This window comes from Salvelinus namaycush, chromosome 39, assembly GCF_016432855.1.
Source record: "Salvelinus namaycush isolate Seneca chromosome 39, SaNama_1.0, whole genome shotgun sequence".
NCBI classification, from domain to species: Eukaryota; Metazoa; Chordata; class Actinopteri; order Salmoniformes; family Salmonidae; genus Salvelinus; species Salvelinus namaycush.
Genome location: NC_052345.1, coordinates 5,954,764 through 5,974,715, shown reverse-complemented (window position 1 = coordinate 5,974,715; position 19,952 = coordinate 5,954,764). Strand labels below are relative to the sequence as shown.

The 19,952-nt window shown below is 42.9% G+C and overlaps 1 protein-coding gene across 1 annotated transcript; it reads right to left on the bottom strand.

Moving 5' to 3' along the window:
• Positions 1-263: 263 nt before the first annotated feature.
• cusr (Copper-only SOD repeat protein) lies at positions 264-15,944 on the bottom strand. The gene is made up of 10 exons (XM_038979281.1): positions 14,954-15,944; positions 14,457-14,703; positions 13,168-13,267; positions 11,726-11,803; positions 9,295-9,399; positions 8,636-8,768; positions 8,134-8,248; positions 5,294-5,418; positions 554-634; positions 264-397 (listed from the first exon to the last, which is right to left on the bottom strand). The coding sequence occupies exons 1-10, from the start codon at positions 15,927-15,929 to the stop codon at positions 306-308; spliced, it is 2,052 nt and encodes a 683-aa protein (XP_038835209.1). The 5' UTR covers positions 15,930-15,944; the 3' UTR covers positions 264-305.
• Positions 15,945-19,952: the final 4,008 nt, after the last annotated feature.

Genomic DNA, 19,952 nt, shown 5'->3' with positions numbered 1-19,952 from the left:
CACTACAGCCTATTTATTGCCATACCTCCCTAATCTTACCTCATTTGCACACAATGTATATAGATTTTTTCTATTGTGTTATTGACTGTACGTTTGTTTATTCCATGTGTAGCTCTGTGTTATTGTTTGTGTCGCACTGCCATGGCCAGGTCGCAGTTGTAAATGAGAGCTTGTTCTCAACTGGCCTACCTGGTTAAATAAAGGTGAATTTTTTTTATTATTTTTTTAAATCTCTGGTCAGAAGTAGTGCACTATATGGGGAATAGGGTGCCATTTGGGATGCAAACCTAGATCTACAGTATAAACTACTGCTGGATCAGAGAGTGTAGGAAGTAGGCTGCAGCTATCGTCAACATCACCAGATATCGCCCAGGCTCCAGCAGTTGTCCAGAACTTCCTGTTTAAATGAACATTGAGATGAAAGATTGTATTACATTAATACGTCTACACAGTAAGGTTTATTTGTATGTTTCTGTTCAGTATTACACTATCACACCTACTGTATTGGGTGTGTGTGGGTGGGTGGGTGTGTGAGTGTCAGTGGTGTACTTACTTGAGCAACCTTCTGCCTGCTTGAAGATGCCCATCTTGTCACTGTCTTTGATAGAGTTCATCTTGTCCGTACTCACCTCCCCTGGAAGTCAACAGGGTATTGGTTATTAAAAGTCACAGTAGTATGTAGCATTGTGAGTTGCCATAGTATTATTACAATGTTATTGCCACTTTATTCTCCCCTGTAATGTCTTCATCAGGCTTCCCTAAACTGGGAATATTGTGTAAAGATTGTTTTGGAGTCTGCGAAAGCTTGGATGGTATATCACGCATTCTCTACCAGAAAGTTGGTTGGCCCTCTTTGATGTCACGTAGGTTGATACATTGCTATGTTTTCATTTATGAAGCCCTTTTACAAAAAGTTCCAATGTTCCTAACATCATTACTAAACTTTAGTCATACTAGCTACCACACCCGGTCTCAGGGATGACTAACTCTGTAGATTCCTTTGGTCTCTCAGAGTTAGGTAAATCAGCTTTAGTTTTCTTGCACATTATTTGTGGAACAATCTTCAAAATGTTAAATGTGAAGTTCTGGTGCCTCTAGGGCAATTCAGAAAGCTGATTGAGGACCTTATTACTGATGAATGTCTTTGTTTTTTATGAAAGTGTTTTTTTTAATGCTTGCATTTTGTATTTATATTTTCAAGTGTGTATTTTCTGTAATTTATTGTCTCAGTATGACTCCCTTATAAAATAAAGGTTCAATAAATAATTCTACAGCCTAGTCTGAGTACCCAGATCAAGGAAAAACTATGTTTTTATATGAGACAAATCAACTTTCTTCACAAAGATAGTTTATCATTCACAACTCTGTATGTCTTCGTCGGGCAGTCCTAGACTGAGAACGTTCCACTGGGTTCTTCTGATGTCATAAAGGCCATCCTGTCTGTGCTATACTGTGCTACCACTTCTCCATACACTGCTCTCCTCTGTCCTACTGGGACAGACAACTTGGAGGGGGACACAGGCTGCATCCCAAAGGGCACCCTATTCCCTACTTAGTGCACTACTTTTGACCAGCGTGCATAGGGCTTTGGTCAAAAGTAGTACACTATAGAGAATAGCCAGACACTTAACTCCTGCATCAGGTTACCCAGTAGTTTTTCTAGGTTTTGTAAGGCTTTTGAATGGGCAGAATTATTCATTGTCTGGACAGACACAGAGGCCTGAGCAGCTAGCTACTTAGTGCACTACTTTTGATCAGGTCCATTAGGGTTCTGTTAAAAGTAGTGCACTATGTAGGGAATAGGGTGCCATTGGAACACAACTATCTCCGAGTAGCTCTCAGAGTGGGACACAAGGGCTTAGAAAACAACAAAGCTTAATGGAGGGAAGAATCAACACCTAGCATAGCATCTACACAGACTCCCACGATTTGACAGTTCATTGAAAACGACACACAAAAACCCTGGTAATTGCTCTGTAGCATGAGGAGGAGTTGTTTTTCTCCATTATACAAGGCTTAATCTGTGTCCTGCAAACCATCTGTGAGCAGCCTACCTCCTCATTCTTCAAAAAGGCAATCCTCTGCTCACCAACACCCACAACTCATGTTTCAGCACCTCCATTTCCTCTCTACCTGACTGTCAGTTGTGACACTTTAATGACAAAGACAACTATATAAGTGGTGTGATGTTCAATTACTCAGACAACATAATTATAACGTTTCAGATGTAAACAATAGGTTTACATTCCAGGTGAATGCTTTTGACTAAAGTAGTGTGTCATGGCCTCGAAGAAACTAGATTCCAACATAGATTTCCAAATATGTAAATGGACACACACACAAACACACCTAAACACCTTCTTTGCCCGCTTTGAGGATAATACAGTGCCACAGACGTGGCCCGCTACCAAGGACTGTGGGCTCTCCTTCTCGGTGGCTGACGTGAGTAAGACATTTAAACGTGTTTACCCTCGCAAGGCTGCCGGCTCAGACAGCATACCTAACCACGTCCTCAGAGCATGCGCAGACCAGCTGGCTGATGTGTTTACGGACATATTCAATCTCTCCCTATCCCAGTCTGCTGTCCCCACATGCTTCAAGATGGCCACTATTGTACTTGTACCCAAGAAGGCAAAGGTAACGGAACTAAATGACTATCGCCCCGTAGTACTCACTTCTGTCATCATGAAGTGCTTTGAGAGACTAGTCAAGGATCATATCACCTCCACCTTACCTGTCACCCTAGACCCACTTCAATTTGTGTATCGCCCCAATAGGTCCACAGACGATGCAATTGCCATCACACTGCACACTGCCCTATCCCATCTGGACAAGAGGAATACCTATGTAAGAATGCTGTTCATTGACTACAGCTCAGCATTCAACATCATAGTACCCTCCAAGCTCATCATTAACCCTGGGTCTCAACCCCACCCTGTGGAATTGGGTCCTGGACTTCCTGACGGGCCGCTCCCAGGTGGTGAAGGAAGCAAACAACATCTCCACTTCGTTGATCCTCAACATTGGGGCCCCACAAGGGTCCGTGCTCAGCCCCCTCCTGTACTCCCTGTTCACCCATGACTGTGTGGCCATGCACTCCTCCAACTCATTCATCAAGTTTGCAGACGGCACAACAGTAGTAGGCTTGATTACCAACAACGACGAGACAGCCTATAGGGAGGAGGTGCCGGCACTCGGAGTGTGGTGTCAGGAAAACAACCTCCCACCCAACGTCAACAAAACAAAGGAGATGATCTTGGACTTCAGGAGGCTGAATAAATTTGGCTTGTCACCTAAAACCCTCACAAACTTTTACAGATGCACAATTGAGAGCACCCTGTCGGGCTGTATCACTGCCTGGTACGGCAACGGCAATGCCCACAACCACCGCAGGGCTCTCAAGAGGGTGGTGCGGTTTGCACAACGCATCACCAGGGGCAAACTACATGCCCCTACAGCACCCGATGTAACAGGAAGGCCAAAAAGATCATCAAGGACAACAACCACCCGAGTCACTGCCTGTTCACCCTGCTACCATCCAGAAGGCGAGGTCAGTACAGGTGCATCAAAGTTGGGACCGAGAGACTGAAAAATAGCTTCTATCTCAAGACCATCAGACTGTTAAACAGCCATCACTAACTCAGAAAGGCTGCTGCCTACATACAGACTTGAAATCATTGGCCACTTTAATAAATGCATCACTAGTCACTTTAATAATGCCACTTTAATAATGTTTACATATCTTGCATTACTCATCTCATATGTATATACTGTATTTTATACCATCAATTGCATCTTGCCTATGCCGCTCGGTCATTGCTCATCCATATATTTATATGTATATATTCTATTCCATTCCTTTACTTAGATTTGTGTGTATTAGGTAGTTGTTGTGGAATGTTAAGATTACTTGTTAGATATTGCTGCACTGTCGGAACTAGAAGCACAAGCATTTCGCTACACTCGCAATAGCATCTGCTAACATCTGTATGTGACCAATAACATTTGATTTGATTTGACCTTTCCAATATAACGTTAGACTGGTGATAGACCTACGCTTATTGTCACTGTTAGTATTTGACTTGAACTGACGTTTACCTTCAAATGAGGGACAACAATGTGCAGTAGCTGTCATTCTTACTTGAATTACTGTCATCGCTTCAACACCTCTGCAGTGAACCTGTCCTGAAACCACTTCTGAATATGGGTGACTAACTTCTCACTACTTTCAATGACTCACTGAGGAAGATACTTTATTGTTTTTCTGAAGACGCTGTAGCCTCGTAGACTATAAGCCCTAGGGGATCTCCCTCACAAGTGCTTAAAGGTCCAATGCAGCCGTTTTCTCAATATCAAATCATTTCTGGGTAACAATTAAGTACCTTGCTGTGATTTAAAATGGTCAAAAATAGCAAAGAGCAATTTCTCAAGCTATAATTTTGCTAGGACTGAGTGGTCTGAGTGGGGAGCGGAAAAATGAAAATTAGCTGTTATTGGCAGAAAGATTTGGAACTCTTTCTTATTGGTCTATTAACTAATTTACCACCTGGTGGTGTCACCAGGCAGGCTAAAGCGCCATCCCACTAAAACAGGTAAGAATTTCAGTCTTTTCAAACAGCTCTTACATTAAAAGAGCATTATCATAATTATATTTTAACCTCATGGTGAGGAAAAATATATATTGTAAAACACAGGAATATCACTTTTCGACTGCACTGGGACTTTACACTTTATTGTTATTGTTAAAACAATTCCCCCACATGCACTGTCAGATGTTTTAGGCTGATCTGATTCATCAGCGCAACCCACTTCCTTTTACACCTTACTCCCTGTTCAGTTTTAGGGTCAGGAGAGGGGACTTGGTATATTATCATGGGCACAGACAATAATTTATTCTGTAATGTTTTGACTTTGCCACAATTATCAGTGTTTGTGCTGGAACACTTGTCTGTGTCTTATTTGGAAAGAATGTAACTTTTGAACAATATAGAAATTCAAAGAGAACACGCTTTCAGGCAGATTTTGATAAAGGAATATTGGGCATCATTGCGCTGAACCATAGACAAACAATATACTTCTGTATGTCATCAGCTGTACCTGAGATAAGGAAGCTGGTAATAGCATGGGCACAGACAAGAATTACCCATGTCATGTTTTAAATGTGTCTTCAGTGCCACTGCCTCTGTAATTCGGAGACATAAAAGGTTTCTTCTTTTTTTCTTCTTTGATCAAAGAATATAGTGAATCACTGTGCTGTACCCATACACATACAGCACTCTATTATTGGCTGTACCTGAGACAAGGAAGCTGACTTTCTGGCATGGTCCGTCCACTGTGGCTAGAGGAGACCCTGGAAGGATGGTGACCCTGGACATGTTCACCTCTAGGACCTCTGCCACCCTATTGCGGAAGTCATATCTGGAGAGAAAAATGAACAATAGACAATTTGTATTGTTGTTTTTATATTTTGTTGGGAAAATATACAATTTGACAACATACATACATACATACATACATACATACATACATACATATATACATACATACATACATACATACATACATACATACATACATACATACATACATACATGCATACATACAGAGGCTGCATAATAATGGCCGGAACGGAGCAAATGGAATGGCATCAAATACCTGGAAACCATGTGTTTTATGTATATTGTACCATTCCACTGATTCCGCTCCAGTCATTATCACGATCCCGTTCTCCCCAATTAAGGTGCAACCAACATCCTGTGATATATACAGAGCATTCAGAAAGTATTCAGACCCCTGTACTTTTTTCACATTTTGTTATGTTAGACATTCTAAAATGTATTAAAAAAATAAATCCTCATCAATCTACACACAATATCCCATAATGACAAAGCGAAAAACATGTTTTTATAAATGTTTGGTAATTTATTAAAAATTAAAAACTGAAATAGCTTATTTACATAAGTATTCAGACCCTTTGCTATGAGACTCGAAATTGAGCTCAGTGCATCCTGTTTCCATTGATCATCTTTGAGATGTTTCTACAACTTCATTGGAGTCCACCTGTGGTAAATTCAATTGATTGGACATGATTTGGAAAGGCACACACTTGTCTATATAAGGTCCCACAGTTGACAGTGCATGTGTAACGGATGTGAAATGGCTAGCTAGTTAGCGGGTACGCGCTAATAGCATTTCAATCGGTTACGTCACTTGCTCTGAGACCTGAAGTAGGGTTTCCCCTTGCTCTGCAAGGGCCGTGGCTTTTGTGGAGCGATGGGTAACGACGCTTCGTGGGTGTCAGTTGTTGATGTGTGCAGAGGGTCCCTGGTTCGCGCCCGTGTCGGGGCGAGGGGACGGCCATAAAGTTATACTGTTACATTGATGCTGTTGACCCGGATCACTGGTTGCTGCGGAAAAGGAGGAGGTTGAAAGGGGGGTGAGTGTAACGGATGTGAAATGGCTAGCTAGTTAGCGGGTACGCGCTAATAGCATTTCAATCGGTTACGTCACTTGCTCTGAGACCTGAAGTAGGGTTTCCCCTTGCTCTGCAAGGGCCGCGGCTTTTGTGGAGCGATGGGTAACGACGCTTCGTGGGTGTCAGTTGTTGATGTGTGCAGAGGGTCCCTGGTTCGCGTCGGGGCGAGGGGACGTACTAAAGTTATACTGTTACACATGTCAGAGCAAAAACCAAGCCATGAGGTCGAAGGAATTGTCCATAGAGCTCTGAGACAGGATTGTGTTGAGGCACAAATCTGGGGAAGGGTACCAAAAATGTTCTGCAGCATTGAAGGTCCCCAAGAACACAGTCGCCTCCATCATTCTTAAATGGAAGAAGTTTGGGACCACCAAGACTCTTCCTAGAGCTGGCCGCCTGACCAAACTGAGCAATCGGGGGAGAAGGGCCTTGGTCAGTGAGGTAACCAAGAACCCGATGGTCACTCTGACAGAGCTCCAGAGTTCCTTTGTGGAGATGGGAGAACCTTCCAGAAGGACAACCATCTCTGCAGCATTCTACCAATCAGGCCTTTACTGTAGAGTTGCCAGACGGAAGCCACTCCTCAGTAAAAGGCACATAACAACCCATCTGTGTGATATTGAGTATACAAAACATTAAGAACAGTATGCTGGCCAATGTTGATTACATTGTTTTCCACAGCTGTGTCAAGTTGGCTGGATGTCCTTTGGGTGGTGGACCATTCTTGATACACACGAGAAACTGTTGAGCGTGAAAAGCAGCGTTGCAGTTCTTGACTCAACCCAATATGCCTGGCACCTACAATCATACCCTGTTCAAAGGCACCTAAATATGTTGTCTTGCCCATTCATCCTCTGAATGAAACACACGATCCATGTCTCAAGTGTCTCAAGGCATAAAAATCCTTCTTTAACATGTCTCCTCCCCTTCATCTACACTGATTGAAGTGGATTTAACAAGTGACATCATTAAGGGATCATATTGTAGATTTCACCTGGATTCACCTGGTCAGTCTGTCATGGAAAGAGAAGGTGTTCCTAATGTTTTGTACACTCAGCGTATATGAATTCATGATGATGTACTGTAATCCCATAATTCAGGATTAGTGATGGTGTATTATCATGTAAAGCATTTGAGATATGGTTGGATTGTTTTCATGGTTCGACTATTGGCCCTGGGCCAAACCCTCTATGAAGATATGATCAATGAGTTGTGTCACATTGTTGTCAATGAACCCTCCATCGTCTTATACAGGTGTGGCACGTGTGGTGGCTGGCTGAGGAGGTGGTGAGAATACACTCTTTGAAAAAAAGGTGCTATCTAGAACCTAAAAGGGTTCTTCGGCTGTTCCCATAGGATAACCCTTTGTAGAACCCTTTTGGGTTCCAGTTAGAACCCTTTCCACAGAGCGAGATAATACTGGTGTTTCCTTGATGGTTGAAATATTCCCCATAAATGTAAGTTCCAGGTACTCAAGTATTAAAAACAAGTAGTCTAATTACATTTAACACTCTCTTCCTCATTCCCTCTCCAGTTCCACGGTTTAATACGCGATCAGTCTCACATATTGGCTCCCAACACTAACGCCTGTAGGTCTTAGCTTGATGGGCTAACACAGTCTTGAGTTCACAGGCGGTTTAATACCCAATCCCACCCACCTGCTGAAAGACATGACGTTGGGGAAGGTCTGCTCTGCCCAGGGGGATTCTGGAAGAATGATGGCACACGCCAAGACATCGCTGCCGCTCCTCAGGACCAGGGACCTGTGGACCACTACAACAACAACATCAACAACAGCACCAAAGTCAGAAATATACTTTTTATATTATCACCTAAATGACCTTGTTGTTTCACACATGACATATCCCCTAATAGTGGAGGTGGTTGACATTTTTCTGGTGAACTTGATTCTCTTGGGAAACAATGTGATGCAACAGTTTTGGATTGCAGTTCGGTGAGTGTGCAATGACAATACATCAATATTATGTTTCATGTGCATCCTAAAGGAGTCTAGATTTCTGAATACTGAATAATCCTGTGTACTCCCCTGACATTTGTATGCTGGTGTCTGAGTACAGCTGTCTGTATTCTGTCTGGTCCAGCTTACAGTGCTGTGTGTGTGTGTGTCTCTGTGTGTGTGCGTACATGCTTGTGTGTTACCTGTGTAGTCCCCAGCCAGTTGTATGCTGGTGTCGGTGTACAGCTGTCTGTGTGTCAGGCTGACTGTCCCCTGTCTGTTCGTCAGGTCTCCCACCTCACAACTCAGAGCGTTGTCACGGGAACAACTGGAGTTCTGAGAGAGAACAGAACAGAGCAGAGGATGGAACCAACCATAGAAATAGAATTACTAGAAGGGATGTCCCCATTCAAGTCAATAGGGCTGGGTCAGAGGTTCCACGACTGTTCTACTCGTTCTAATTCTACTGAAACCAATTCCAACAAACACTTCCACTTCTGGTTTTGAGAACATTGTGAAGTATGTGGTTGTGGTGTAGTTTCAAGTTTTAATGTCACGTGCATAAGTACAGTGAAATGCCTTTCTTGCAAACTCAAAGCCCAACAACTGTGACATTGTCAAAGACAAAGATTCGATGGAATATCAAACACAGTTCCGTTGGATTCCATAAGACTTGTTGATCAAGTGGAATTTTAAAGTTGAAATAAAGCTGAGATTAGCGCTACATAGTGGGAGAAATTCTCCTATGATGGCTATGTACTGGGCCCTTATCCATAAAGTGTCTCAGAGTCTGATCTATCCTAGACACTTCATGAAGAAGGGCCATGATGTATTGTAAGTGAAAATGAGAGAATAAACTCACCCCAGCTTCCATGTTGAAGGGGTTAAACGTGTCCCCAACACTGGTACACTGGTTGTCGTTCACCTCAGAGCCTTTACCAGTGATGATCCAGGAAACCTCTGTTACCTGGTTACAGTGGGGAAAACATGATTTTTTTCTCTGATGTTATACCATTCTTTTTATACAGCTTCCCTTTTCTAATAGAACCTGTGATAGGATTCTACAGTAGATAGACTCTAGTGACAGACATTAAAATGTTACAGAGCAGCTGATTTGTTTCTACATTGCTTCTACGTCTGTATTGTGCTTCTACGTCTGTATTGTGCTTCTACGTCTGTATTGTGCTTCTACGTCTGCATTGTGTTTCTACGTCTGCAGTGTGTTTCTACGTCTGTAGTGTGTTTCTACGTCTGCATTGTGTTTCTACGTCTGCATTGTGTTTCTACGTCTGCATTGTGCTTCTACGTCTGCATTGTGTTTCTACGTCTGCATTGTGCTTCTACGTCTGTATTGTGCTTCTACGTCTGTATTGTGCTTCTACGTCTGTATTGTGCTTCTACGTCTGTATTGTGCTTCTACGTCTGCATTGTGTTTCTACGTCTGCATTGTGTTTCTGTGCTTCTACGTCTGCATTGTGTTTCTACGTCTGCATTGTGCTTCTACGTCTGTATTGTGCTTCTACGTCTGTATTGTGCTTCTACGTCTGTATTGTGCTTCTACGTCTGTATTGTGCTTCTACGTCTGCATTGTGTTTCTACGTCTGCATTGTGTTTCTACGTCTGCATTGTGCTTCTACGTCTGTATTGTGTTTCTACGTCTGCATTGTGTTTCTACGTCTGCATTGTGTGTTTCTACGTCTGCATTGTGTGTTTCTACGTCTGCATTGTGTTTCTACGTCTGCATTGTGCTTCTACGTCTGTATTGTGCTTCTACGTCTGCATTGTGTGTTTCTACGTCTGCATTGTGCTTCTACGTCTGCATTGTGTTTCTACGTCTGCATTGTGTTTCTACGTCTGTATTGTGTTTCTACGTCTGCATTGTGTTTCTACGTCTGCATTGTGTTTCTACGTCTGTATTGTGCTTCTACGTCTGCATTGTGTTTCTACGTCTGCATTGTGCTTCTACGTCTGTATTGTGCTTCTACGTCTGCATTGTGTTTCTACGTCTGTATTGTGCTTCTACGTCTGTATTGTGTTTCTACGTCTGCATTGTGTTTCTACGTCTGCATTGTGTTTCTACGTCTGCATTGTGCTTCTACGTCTGCATTGTGTTTCTACGTCTGCATTGTGTTTCTACGTCTGCATTGTGTTTCTACGTCTGCATTGTGCTTCTACATCTGCATTGTGTTTCTACGTCTGCATTGTGTTTCTACGTCTGCATTGTGCTTCTACGTCTGCATTGTGTTTCTACGTCTGCATTGTGCTTCTACGTCTGCATTGTGTTTCTACGTCTGCATGTGCTTCTACGTCTGCATTGTGTTTCTACGTCTGCATTGTGCTTCTACGTCTGCATTGTGTTTCTACGTCTGCGTTGTGCTTCTACGTCTGCATTGTGTTTCTACGTCTGCATTGTGCTTCTACGTCTGCATTGTGTTTCTACGTGTCACGTTCCTGACCTGTTTTATGTTATTTTTGTATGTGTTTAGATGGTCAGGGCGTGAGTTGGGGTGGGCATTCTATGTTTTGTGTTTCTATGTTTAGGTCGTTTGTAATTAGCCTTATATGGTTCTCAATCAGGGACAGGTGTTTTACGTTTTCCTCTGATTGAGAACCATATATAGGTTGGCTGTTCACACTGTTTGTTTGTGGGTGATTGTCTTCCGTGTCTGTGTCTGCGCACCACACGGGACTGTTTCGTTTGTTCGTTCGTTTGATGTAGTCTGTTCCTGTTCGTGAGTTCTTCGTGTAGTTATGTAAGTTCCATGTTCAGGTCTGTCTACGTCGTTTTGTTATTTTGTAAATTCTCAAGTTTGTTTAGTTTTCGTCTTGTTTAAATAAAAGTCATGTCGTATCACAACGCTGCGTTTTGGTCAAATCCCTACTCCTCCTCTTCGGACGAAGAGGAGGAGGAAAACCGTTACACTACGTCTGCATTGTGCTTCTACGTCTGTATTGTGTTTCTACGTCTGCATTGCTTGCTCTTTGGGGTTTTAGGCTGGGTTTCTGTAAAAAGCACTTTATGTCAACTGCTGATGTAAAAAGGGCTTTATAAATACATTTGATTGATTGACATTGATTTCTGGATGCCAAGATTGCATAGTAGGCTAGGTAACAGCCACTATGTGACATAAGTTATTTGTTGCCACAAAAATAGGATATTTATCCAGGCTCCCTTTTTCAATGGAACCTACCTGTGATAAGGTTAGAAATTAGATAACAATGAGAATGTGACCGTAAATTTTTGTTTCTATTAAAAGAGATTGAACAGATCCGAGAGGTCCATGCATGCTTACGTCTAGCACCTGTGATGACCGTATGTCCACCTCCAGAGTGATGTCACTGTAGCTGCCATCCAGAAAAGTCTGCTGGGACTGAAGATAGTAGAGGATACTGTTAGACTAGCTACTGAGTCAATGGGACTGAAGACAGTAGAGGATACTGTTAGACTAGTTACTGAGTCAATGGGACTGAAGACAGTAGAGGATACTGTTAGACTAGCTACTGAGTCAATGAGACTGAAGACAGTAGAGGATACTGTTAGACTAGTTACTGAGTCAATGAGACTGAAGACAGTAGAGGATACTGTTAGACTAGCTACTGAGTCAATGAGACTGAAGACAGTAGAGGATACTGTTAGACTAGTTACTGAGTCAATTGGACTGAAGACAGTAGAGGATACTGTTAGACTAGCTACTGAGTCAATGGGACTGAAGACAGTAGAGGATACAGTTAGACTAGCTACTGAGTCAATGGGACTGAAGACAGTAGAGGATACTGTTAGACTAGTTACTGAGTCAATGTAATTTAACCAGGTGTTTTAAGGTTATGCAATCTTACGTCACTGAGAACATGAACACCTGCTGTCCTGTCAGCAAAGCTATATTAGCACTTGTTTTATGAGACGCTCATGCCAGGTGTTCTGAACTGTCTGTAAAGAGCATGCAAATCCTGCATCTGATAGAGCATAATATTTGAAAGGATATTTGATGGGTTCTCTAAGCATCCTAAACAGTGATAGAGATACACTGTGAAGGACACAGGTCTGTATAGGAGCCTGACAAATACAGCTGTTCTCCTGAGTGCTTTAGACTGGGGGCTGCCGGGGGTTGCCGAGGGTTGCCGGGGGCTGCCTGGGGGCTGTCGGGGGGCTGGGGGCTTACTTTACAGGCCAATACTACATGGCTGTGTTTACACAGGGAGCCCAATTCTGATATTTTTCCACAAATTGGTCTTTTGACCAATTTGATTGTTCAAAAGACCAATTAGTGAAAAAAACATCAGAAATGGGCTGCCTGTGTAAACACAGCCATAGACACACATAGACAAACACAAACACTCACAGATATACACACACAGATCCAGACACACGCCCTACCGTCACACACAGGACTCTGCCACAGCACTAATGAATTCACTGTCTGGCGCAGCAGAAAATACAGTGTCATGTTTTTGTGGCAGCTTTGTAATGATTCGCCAGGTACTCTCCTGGGACGTATCATAAACGGGATAACATCCACCCCTGCAGATGCGTGTTCTTGTGTTCCTCATGGTCAGAATTAGTCTAAATAGGTTTCCCCTGGTGGCAATAATTAAGTATTTTTTGTTGTTGTATATATTTGGCAATTAATGCTTTATTGGATTTTTTTTTAAATAGCATTAGACCGGATTCAAACCAATGAAGTACTTTTGTGCCATCTGAATATTGTAGAGAGCAAAGGTGAGATCCAGGTCTTACCAGTGTGACTGTCCCTGTCACCGTGCTTTTGAAGACAGCCTTGGCAAACACCCAGTGTCCATCTGTTGCATTCTCAGCTAAGACGTCAGCACACCGCATCCTGGAGTTCACAAACACAAACAGACAAACTGGGAACTCATTAAAGAAAGAAATTATTGTGAACGACTCAAAAATGAAACATTTAGGGGATGCAAACATGATTCAGATGTGTTATAAACTGTTATGCCGAGTCAGAAGACTGACCACATACCCCCTTTATAAGTCAACACCACAACAAGAGATGAGGATACAGTATTCCAGACATCCTACCCTATAAAGGCCCTACTTTACCTGTTTGGCTTCTCGTTGTTCAAGGTAATAATGTGCGCTGTCCCGTGTCCTGTATAGCCAAGTGTAGCTCATTTGGTAGAGCATGGTGCTTACAATGCCAGGGTTGTGGGTTCAATTCCCATGGGGGACCAGTATGAAAATGTATGCACTCACTACTTACTGTAAGTCGCTCTGAATAAGAGCATCTGCTAAATGACTCAAATGTCTGTGTGTCCTAGAGTGTTGGGCCAGTAACCGAAAGGTGTTTCTGGATCGAATCCCTGGTCTGACAAGGTAAAAATCTGTTGTTCTGCCCCTGAGCAAGGCAGTTAACCCACTGTTCCCCAGTAGGCTGTCATTGTAAGTAAGAATTTGTTCTTAACTGACTTGCCTAGTGAAATAAAGGTTACATTTTAAAAAAAATACAACAACAAAAATAAAAGTGAATTTAGCGATCTCCCTTTTACATGAGTACAGTGTTTGATTTGAGTCAGAAATGATTCTGCGTGAACTGACTGAGCTAAAGAGGAATGGTATGATAATGTAAAACATTCACATTTTGTCAGAAGTTCCGTTCATGAATGTCAAGGTATCACAAATGTGACCCAAAGAGGAACCAAGTTTACAGCAGTCTTATATTAATCACACACCACCTGTTACAATCTTCCCCCTTGTGTATTTTTGGTTTGGCTGTTTATAGCACTCCTGGAGGGAACTGTGGCTATACAGACCCATGACAAAGGACACATTCTCTCTCTGTCTCTCTCTGTCTCTCTGTCTCTCTGTCTCTCTGTCTCTCTCTCTCTCTCTCTCTCTCTCTCTCTCTCTCTCTCTCTCTCTCTCTCTCTCTCTCTCTTTCTCTCTTTCTCTCTCTCTCTCTCTCTCTCTCTCTCACACACACACACACACACACACACACACACACACACACACACACACACACACACACACACACACACACACAAAATCCCCACACTCACCTGGATCCGTTAGTGTAGTGAACCACCAATGACCTCCCCACTATACTGTTCGGCCCTGTCATCGGCATATTCCCGTCCAAATACCGAGTCTGTGTCTGGTTCTGATCCGTCAGCATCCCGAACTTCCCGCTGATGTCCCCAGCCTCATATTCATCCACAGTCCCTGACCCCGCAGCAGGAGAAGCAGACACATTCCAGGAGAAGGGGTTGAAGTGGTCCATGACGTTGTTGTCCGAGCAGGGCTCTCCTGTAATATTAATAATAATATGGTTTATTTGATAAACGCCTTTCACAAAATGAGGGAAAAGGATTGATACTTTGCGTTTTAAGAAAATGAAGATTTGATCAAGTAATCTGTTCATATTACAAAACAGTTACAACTTTGAAATGAATTAGCAGATATACACACAAAGGCTGAACAAACACTCAGAAGACTAGAGGACTTTCACAACACTCAAGGACATCTGGCTCCCATTATAAAGAACATGAAATAGTACCTGTGGTACTGATAGGCAGCATGTGGACGTGGTAGCCCCCAGCCCTGGAGCTGAGTCCAGCCAGGGAGACGTCCATCATGGTTGGGCCCTGAGGGAAAGCCTGGGAGAACCGGATTTGGCCCCTGGAGACCCCTGGTCCATGCCAGGGGCCCAAGACCGCCGCGGGCATCCGGACCTCAGTGAGGTTAGCACAGGCTATCCTGGGGGCGGCGCCCTCCGCACTGTGGATCACCACCGATCGACCAATCATGGAGCCCGACCTGGCGGGAAGTGACAACCAGGAAGTGGTATCCGTGAAGAAGTATTTGGCTGACGCCCCACCCACTCGGGTCCCCAGGTCGAGGGTGCTGTGCTTTTTGGAGAGGTCCCCCACCTCACAGGAAAAGGGTCTGGAGGGGCCGCAGTGCAGGGCGTAGCTCAAATCCTTTGTGTCCACGTTGAAGGGGTTCCAGTGGTCCCCCGTCGTCCCACACCTCCCCTTGTCCGCGTCTGTCTCCGAGCTGATAGGATACATGTGGATGTGCCAGTGGTGGTTACGCGTAGCGGTCTCGGAGGGTCTCCCATAGGACAGATCCATGAAGACTGTGACATCAGACAACGGGTTGCTCTTGAGTTGGACGAACTGGACCATACCCACCACAGGGTGACGGAATGTAGCCCTGGCTACATGCACCTCTCCTGGGTAGCCTATGTAGGCGCACAGGAACCTAGTTCCATCCGGACGGTGGATTACCACAGACCGACCCACTATGCTGTTCTGTCCGAACAGAGGGAGGTTGAAGTCTGTGAAAACTGCGTCCATCACAGCTTTACCCTCTAATGACCCATGCCTGGCGCTGAGGTCCCCTACTTCATACCGGTCATGGGTCGACCCAGGTCCAGAGGGGTAGGTGGGATCTTTAGTGTCCATCCCAAACGGGTTCCAATGGCCTCCAACGTTGTCGTTGGAGCAGGTGGTCTGCGGCGGTGACCTCATAGGAGGTGTGGGGAAGTGGTGGATGTGATAGGGTCCGACCCGGCTCCCCAGATTGGTCAGATTCACTCTCAGTTTTGTGACTTCGAACGGCGAGTCCTGCCTGAAGAGGAAGTAACCCTTGACCCCTCTCATGTTCACCAGGGCGCTCACCTCCTTCCTGTCCATTGTTCTGATCTCAGCGCACATATAACTCGAAGACCCCAGTTTGAGGAGAGCGAAGCGGGTGTTGGAGCTGAAGTTAGCGAGGTCCAAACGAGACTTGACGGGTGTAAGAGGGCTGCCTACTTTCAGTTCCCCAAGCTGGGTGAGAGATGAAGGTTCCAGACTATCCAGAAGAGCCTTACAATCTCTAGCATAACTCTGCGACGTCAAGATGGTGATGTTGGTTGCCGTAGCACCGACCTGACCAATCGTTGCCAAGTTTGTGAGGACCCTGGCGTGGGTCTGTCCGACGTTCTGCCTGATGTAAATGTCGCCGGCGACCGAGCTGAAGAACCTGGCCTGCCACGTCTGAACTGTGGTTTGACCGCTTATGACTGTACAAGCTTTGGTGCTGTTGCATGTCTCCAAGGTCAACGAAAGGTCTTCCAGATTTGACCTCTGCTTAAATAGACTGGACATATTAACAGTGGTTTTGGATGAGAATTGATCAATGGTGAACGTGAAGATGCTCGCTCCTACGTTGGCTTCAAGGCAAGGCTGAGCAAAATGGCCGAACATCACAGGGAACACACTCAGGGAGAAGTTGAGCGACGAATCACAGGTTCCGGTACCGGTGACGTTTACGGTCGCCGTCTGGTTAGTGGAGTCAAACCGCACCCATCCCGTGACTCCCCCCATGTTTAGGTTGGCCTGAAACTGGGTGCAGGAACTGAAACCTGAAAAACACAGCCAAACAGACAGAGAGACATACAGACAGACAAACGTGGAAGTAAATAAGTGCACAAGGAAGTACGTCCCTGTTGTGTTACATATTAATTGTTTTGGAGTGTTCACATGCTTTGCCATTATGGACGTAATAACTGACAGGTTTAGTAATTGATATTGATCTTTCTCATTTCTCAAGGAAGTTCTTAAATGTCCAATGCAGCCATTTTGATCTAAATATCATTTCTGGGTAACAAATAAGTACCTTACTGTGATCGTTCTCAATTAAAATGGTCGAAAAGAAACCAAAATAGCTTCTTGGTAAAGGGCTATTTCTCAAGCAAGAATTTTGCTAGGACTGTCTTGGAGTGGTCTGAGTTGGGAGGGGAAAACTGAAAACTAGCCGTTATTGGCAGAGACGTTTGGAACTCTCTTTTTTATTGGTCTAATTAACTAATTGGTCTATTAACTAATCAGGAACTCTCTTTTTTATTGGTCTAATTAACTAATTGGTCTATTAACTAATCAGGCTGAAATTTCTGACGGTCTTTTCAAACAGCTTACACTTAAAGGTCATTATTATAATCTTCACAATTTCACAGTATTATTTCAACCACTATGGGGGCCATAGTGTGGAAATATATATAAAACACAGGAATTCATGTTTTTGACTGCACTAGGCCTTTTAGGATAATCCTAAAGTGGTTTATGATATTTCTTCAAGCTTAAGTATTGATGACTATACAGTAGCAGTGGTTAAACTAACATATTTTCCAAGGCATGTAGAAAGGGTTTCCCCCACTATTACAGTAACTTCCTCATCACTGTAATGTCAATAGCTAGTATATTTTCATCATTACTGTAATGTCAATAGCTAGTATATTTTCATCATCACTGTAATGTCAATAGCTCGTATATTTCATCATCACTGTAATGTCAATAGCTAGTATATTTCATCATCACTGTAATGTCAATAGTGGTGGAACAAGTACCCAATTGTCATACTTGAGTAAAAGTAAAGATACCCTAATAGAAAATGACTTAAATAAAAGTCACCCAGTAAAATCCTACTTGAGTAAACGTCTAAAAGTATTTGGTTTTAAATATACTTAAGTATCAAAAGTAAATGTAATTGCTATAATATACTTAAGTATCAAAAGTATAAATCATTTCAAATTCCTTATATTAACCAAACCAGACGGCACCATTTTCTTGTTTTTTTATTTATGGATAGCCAGGGGCACAATTCAACGCTCAGAAATCATTTACAAACAAAGCATGTGTCACGACTTCCGCCAAAGTCGGTCCCTCTCCTTGTTCGGGCGGCGTTCGGCGGTCGACGTCGCCGGCTTTCTAGCCATCGCCGATCCACTTTTCATTTTCCACTTGTTTTGTCTTTGTTTTACACACCCGGTTCCAATTCCCAAATTACATGTTCATTATTTAACCCTCTGTTTTCCCCATGGTTTTTGTGCGTGATTGTTTTATTGTATGTTCGGTCCGTTGTTTTGTGGGCTTGGTATGTACGACTTGTTATTTTATATTTTGAGTAAAGTTACGAGTGTTACTCATCTCTGCTGTCCTGCGCCTGACTCCTATGCACCAGCTACACACAGAACATTACAGCATGTGTGTTTAGTGAGTCCACCAGATCAGAGGCAGTAGGGATGAGGGTTATGAATTAGACAATTTTCCTGTCCTGCTAAGCATTCAAAATGTAATTGTCTTTAAGAATGTAGTGAAGTAAAAGTAAAAGTTGTCAAAAATATAAATTGTAAAGTACAGATACCCAAAACAACTACTTAAGTAGTACTTTAAAGTAGTTTTACTTAAGTACTTTACACCACTGAATGTTAATAACTAGTACATTTCATCATTACTGTAATTTCAATAGCTAGTATATTTAACATGAGATGATGACAGATAGCTGCAGCGAATTAGTAATATTAAGTAATCAACATGCATGTAGTAGCCTATAAAACAGATACGCCTACCAGTTAATATACCTTCATATTCTAGCCGAATGATAGCCTATGACTCAGGACTGTTATGAATGTAAGGTATGCAGTAAACATCAATATTAGGATATCTGGAGGCAGTAAACAAAGCACCTATGAATGTGGGCTATTGGACTCTACCTCTCACTTAACCGATATGCCCCCTTACCAGGAGTATACTGCTCACCTGATCTAAGCTAGTGATACACATTGAAATTACACTGGTCTCATGTAACACATGAATGGATTTCATACAAGAGCTCAACTCAGCCATAGAGAATAGGCTACTGGCGCCAAAGCCATGTATTAAGGATGAATGAAATGGCTATCCCCCTTGCTACCCAATGGGCCGATAACATTGTCTGAAACTACAGGGCTTTAGTCAAAAGTAGTGCACTATGTAGGGAATAGGGTGCTATTTGGGAAGCAGACATTGTCTCTCAGCGCATGTAATTCTATCAATTAGCCTGGGTAGCCCAGAGAAATGCTACAGTATCAAATGACATTCATAGCTGCTACGGGTGGAGTGTATGTATCTCAGGGTGAAAAAGTAATAACAGAGTAATATGTAAATATACCCCACAGGTGTGTTCTGAACCTGGGAAGTCAACCATGCAGAAGACAACTCCATTGGGACATGTAAATATACCCCACAGGTGTGTTCTGAACCTGGGAAGTCAACCATGCAGAAGACAACTCCATTGGAACATGTAAATATACCCCACAGGTGTGTTCTGAACCTGGGAAGTCAACCATGCAAAAGACAACTCCATTGGAACATCACTGTGATTTTTGCCATCAAGTTTGATAGATTAGTTTGATACTTGATGGATTAGTTTGATACTTGATAGATTAGTTTGATTCTTGATAGATTAGTTTGATACTTGATAGATTAGTTTGATACTTGATAGATTAGTTTGATACTTGATAGATTCGTTTGATACTTGATGGATTAGTTTGATTGATTAGTTTGATTGATTGAATAAAACAAAGTATTCAGAAAGAAACTGTATTGATCATAATCTCTTTTTAGGGATAGTTAATAGTAATAGTTAAGCAAGTGGATTTCAAGGTGTAAATGTTATGTGACCTTTTCCCACACCCTCTACAGTAACCAAGTAAACAGCACTTCATATACAAAAGAACTGAAAACCAACCA

Bases quoted from the DNA above. Each gene is read 5' to 3' on its own strand.
- cusr (XM_038979281.1), bottom strand. From the start codon at position 15,929: ATGAGGTCACCGCCGCAGACCACCTGCTCCAACGACAACGTTGGAGGC. The intron at 14,704-14,953 runs GTACTATTTCAT...TTAATATTACAG, and splicing joins GCTGCCTATCAGTACCACAG to GAGAGCCCTGCTCGGACAAC. The intron at 9,400-11,725 runs GTAAGCATGCAT...CACTGTAACCAG, and splicing joins GGTCATCACAGGTGCTAGAC to GTAACAGAGGTTTCCTGGAT.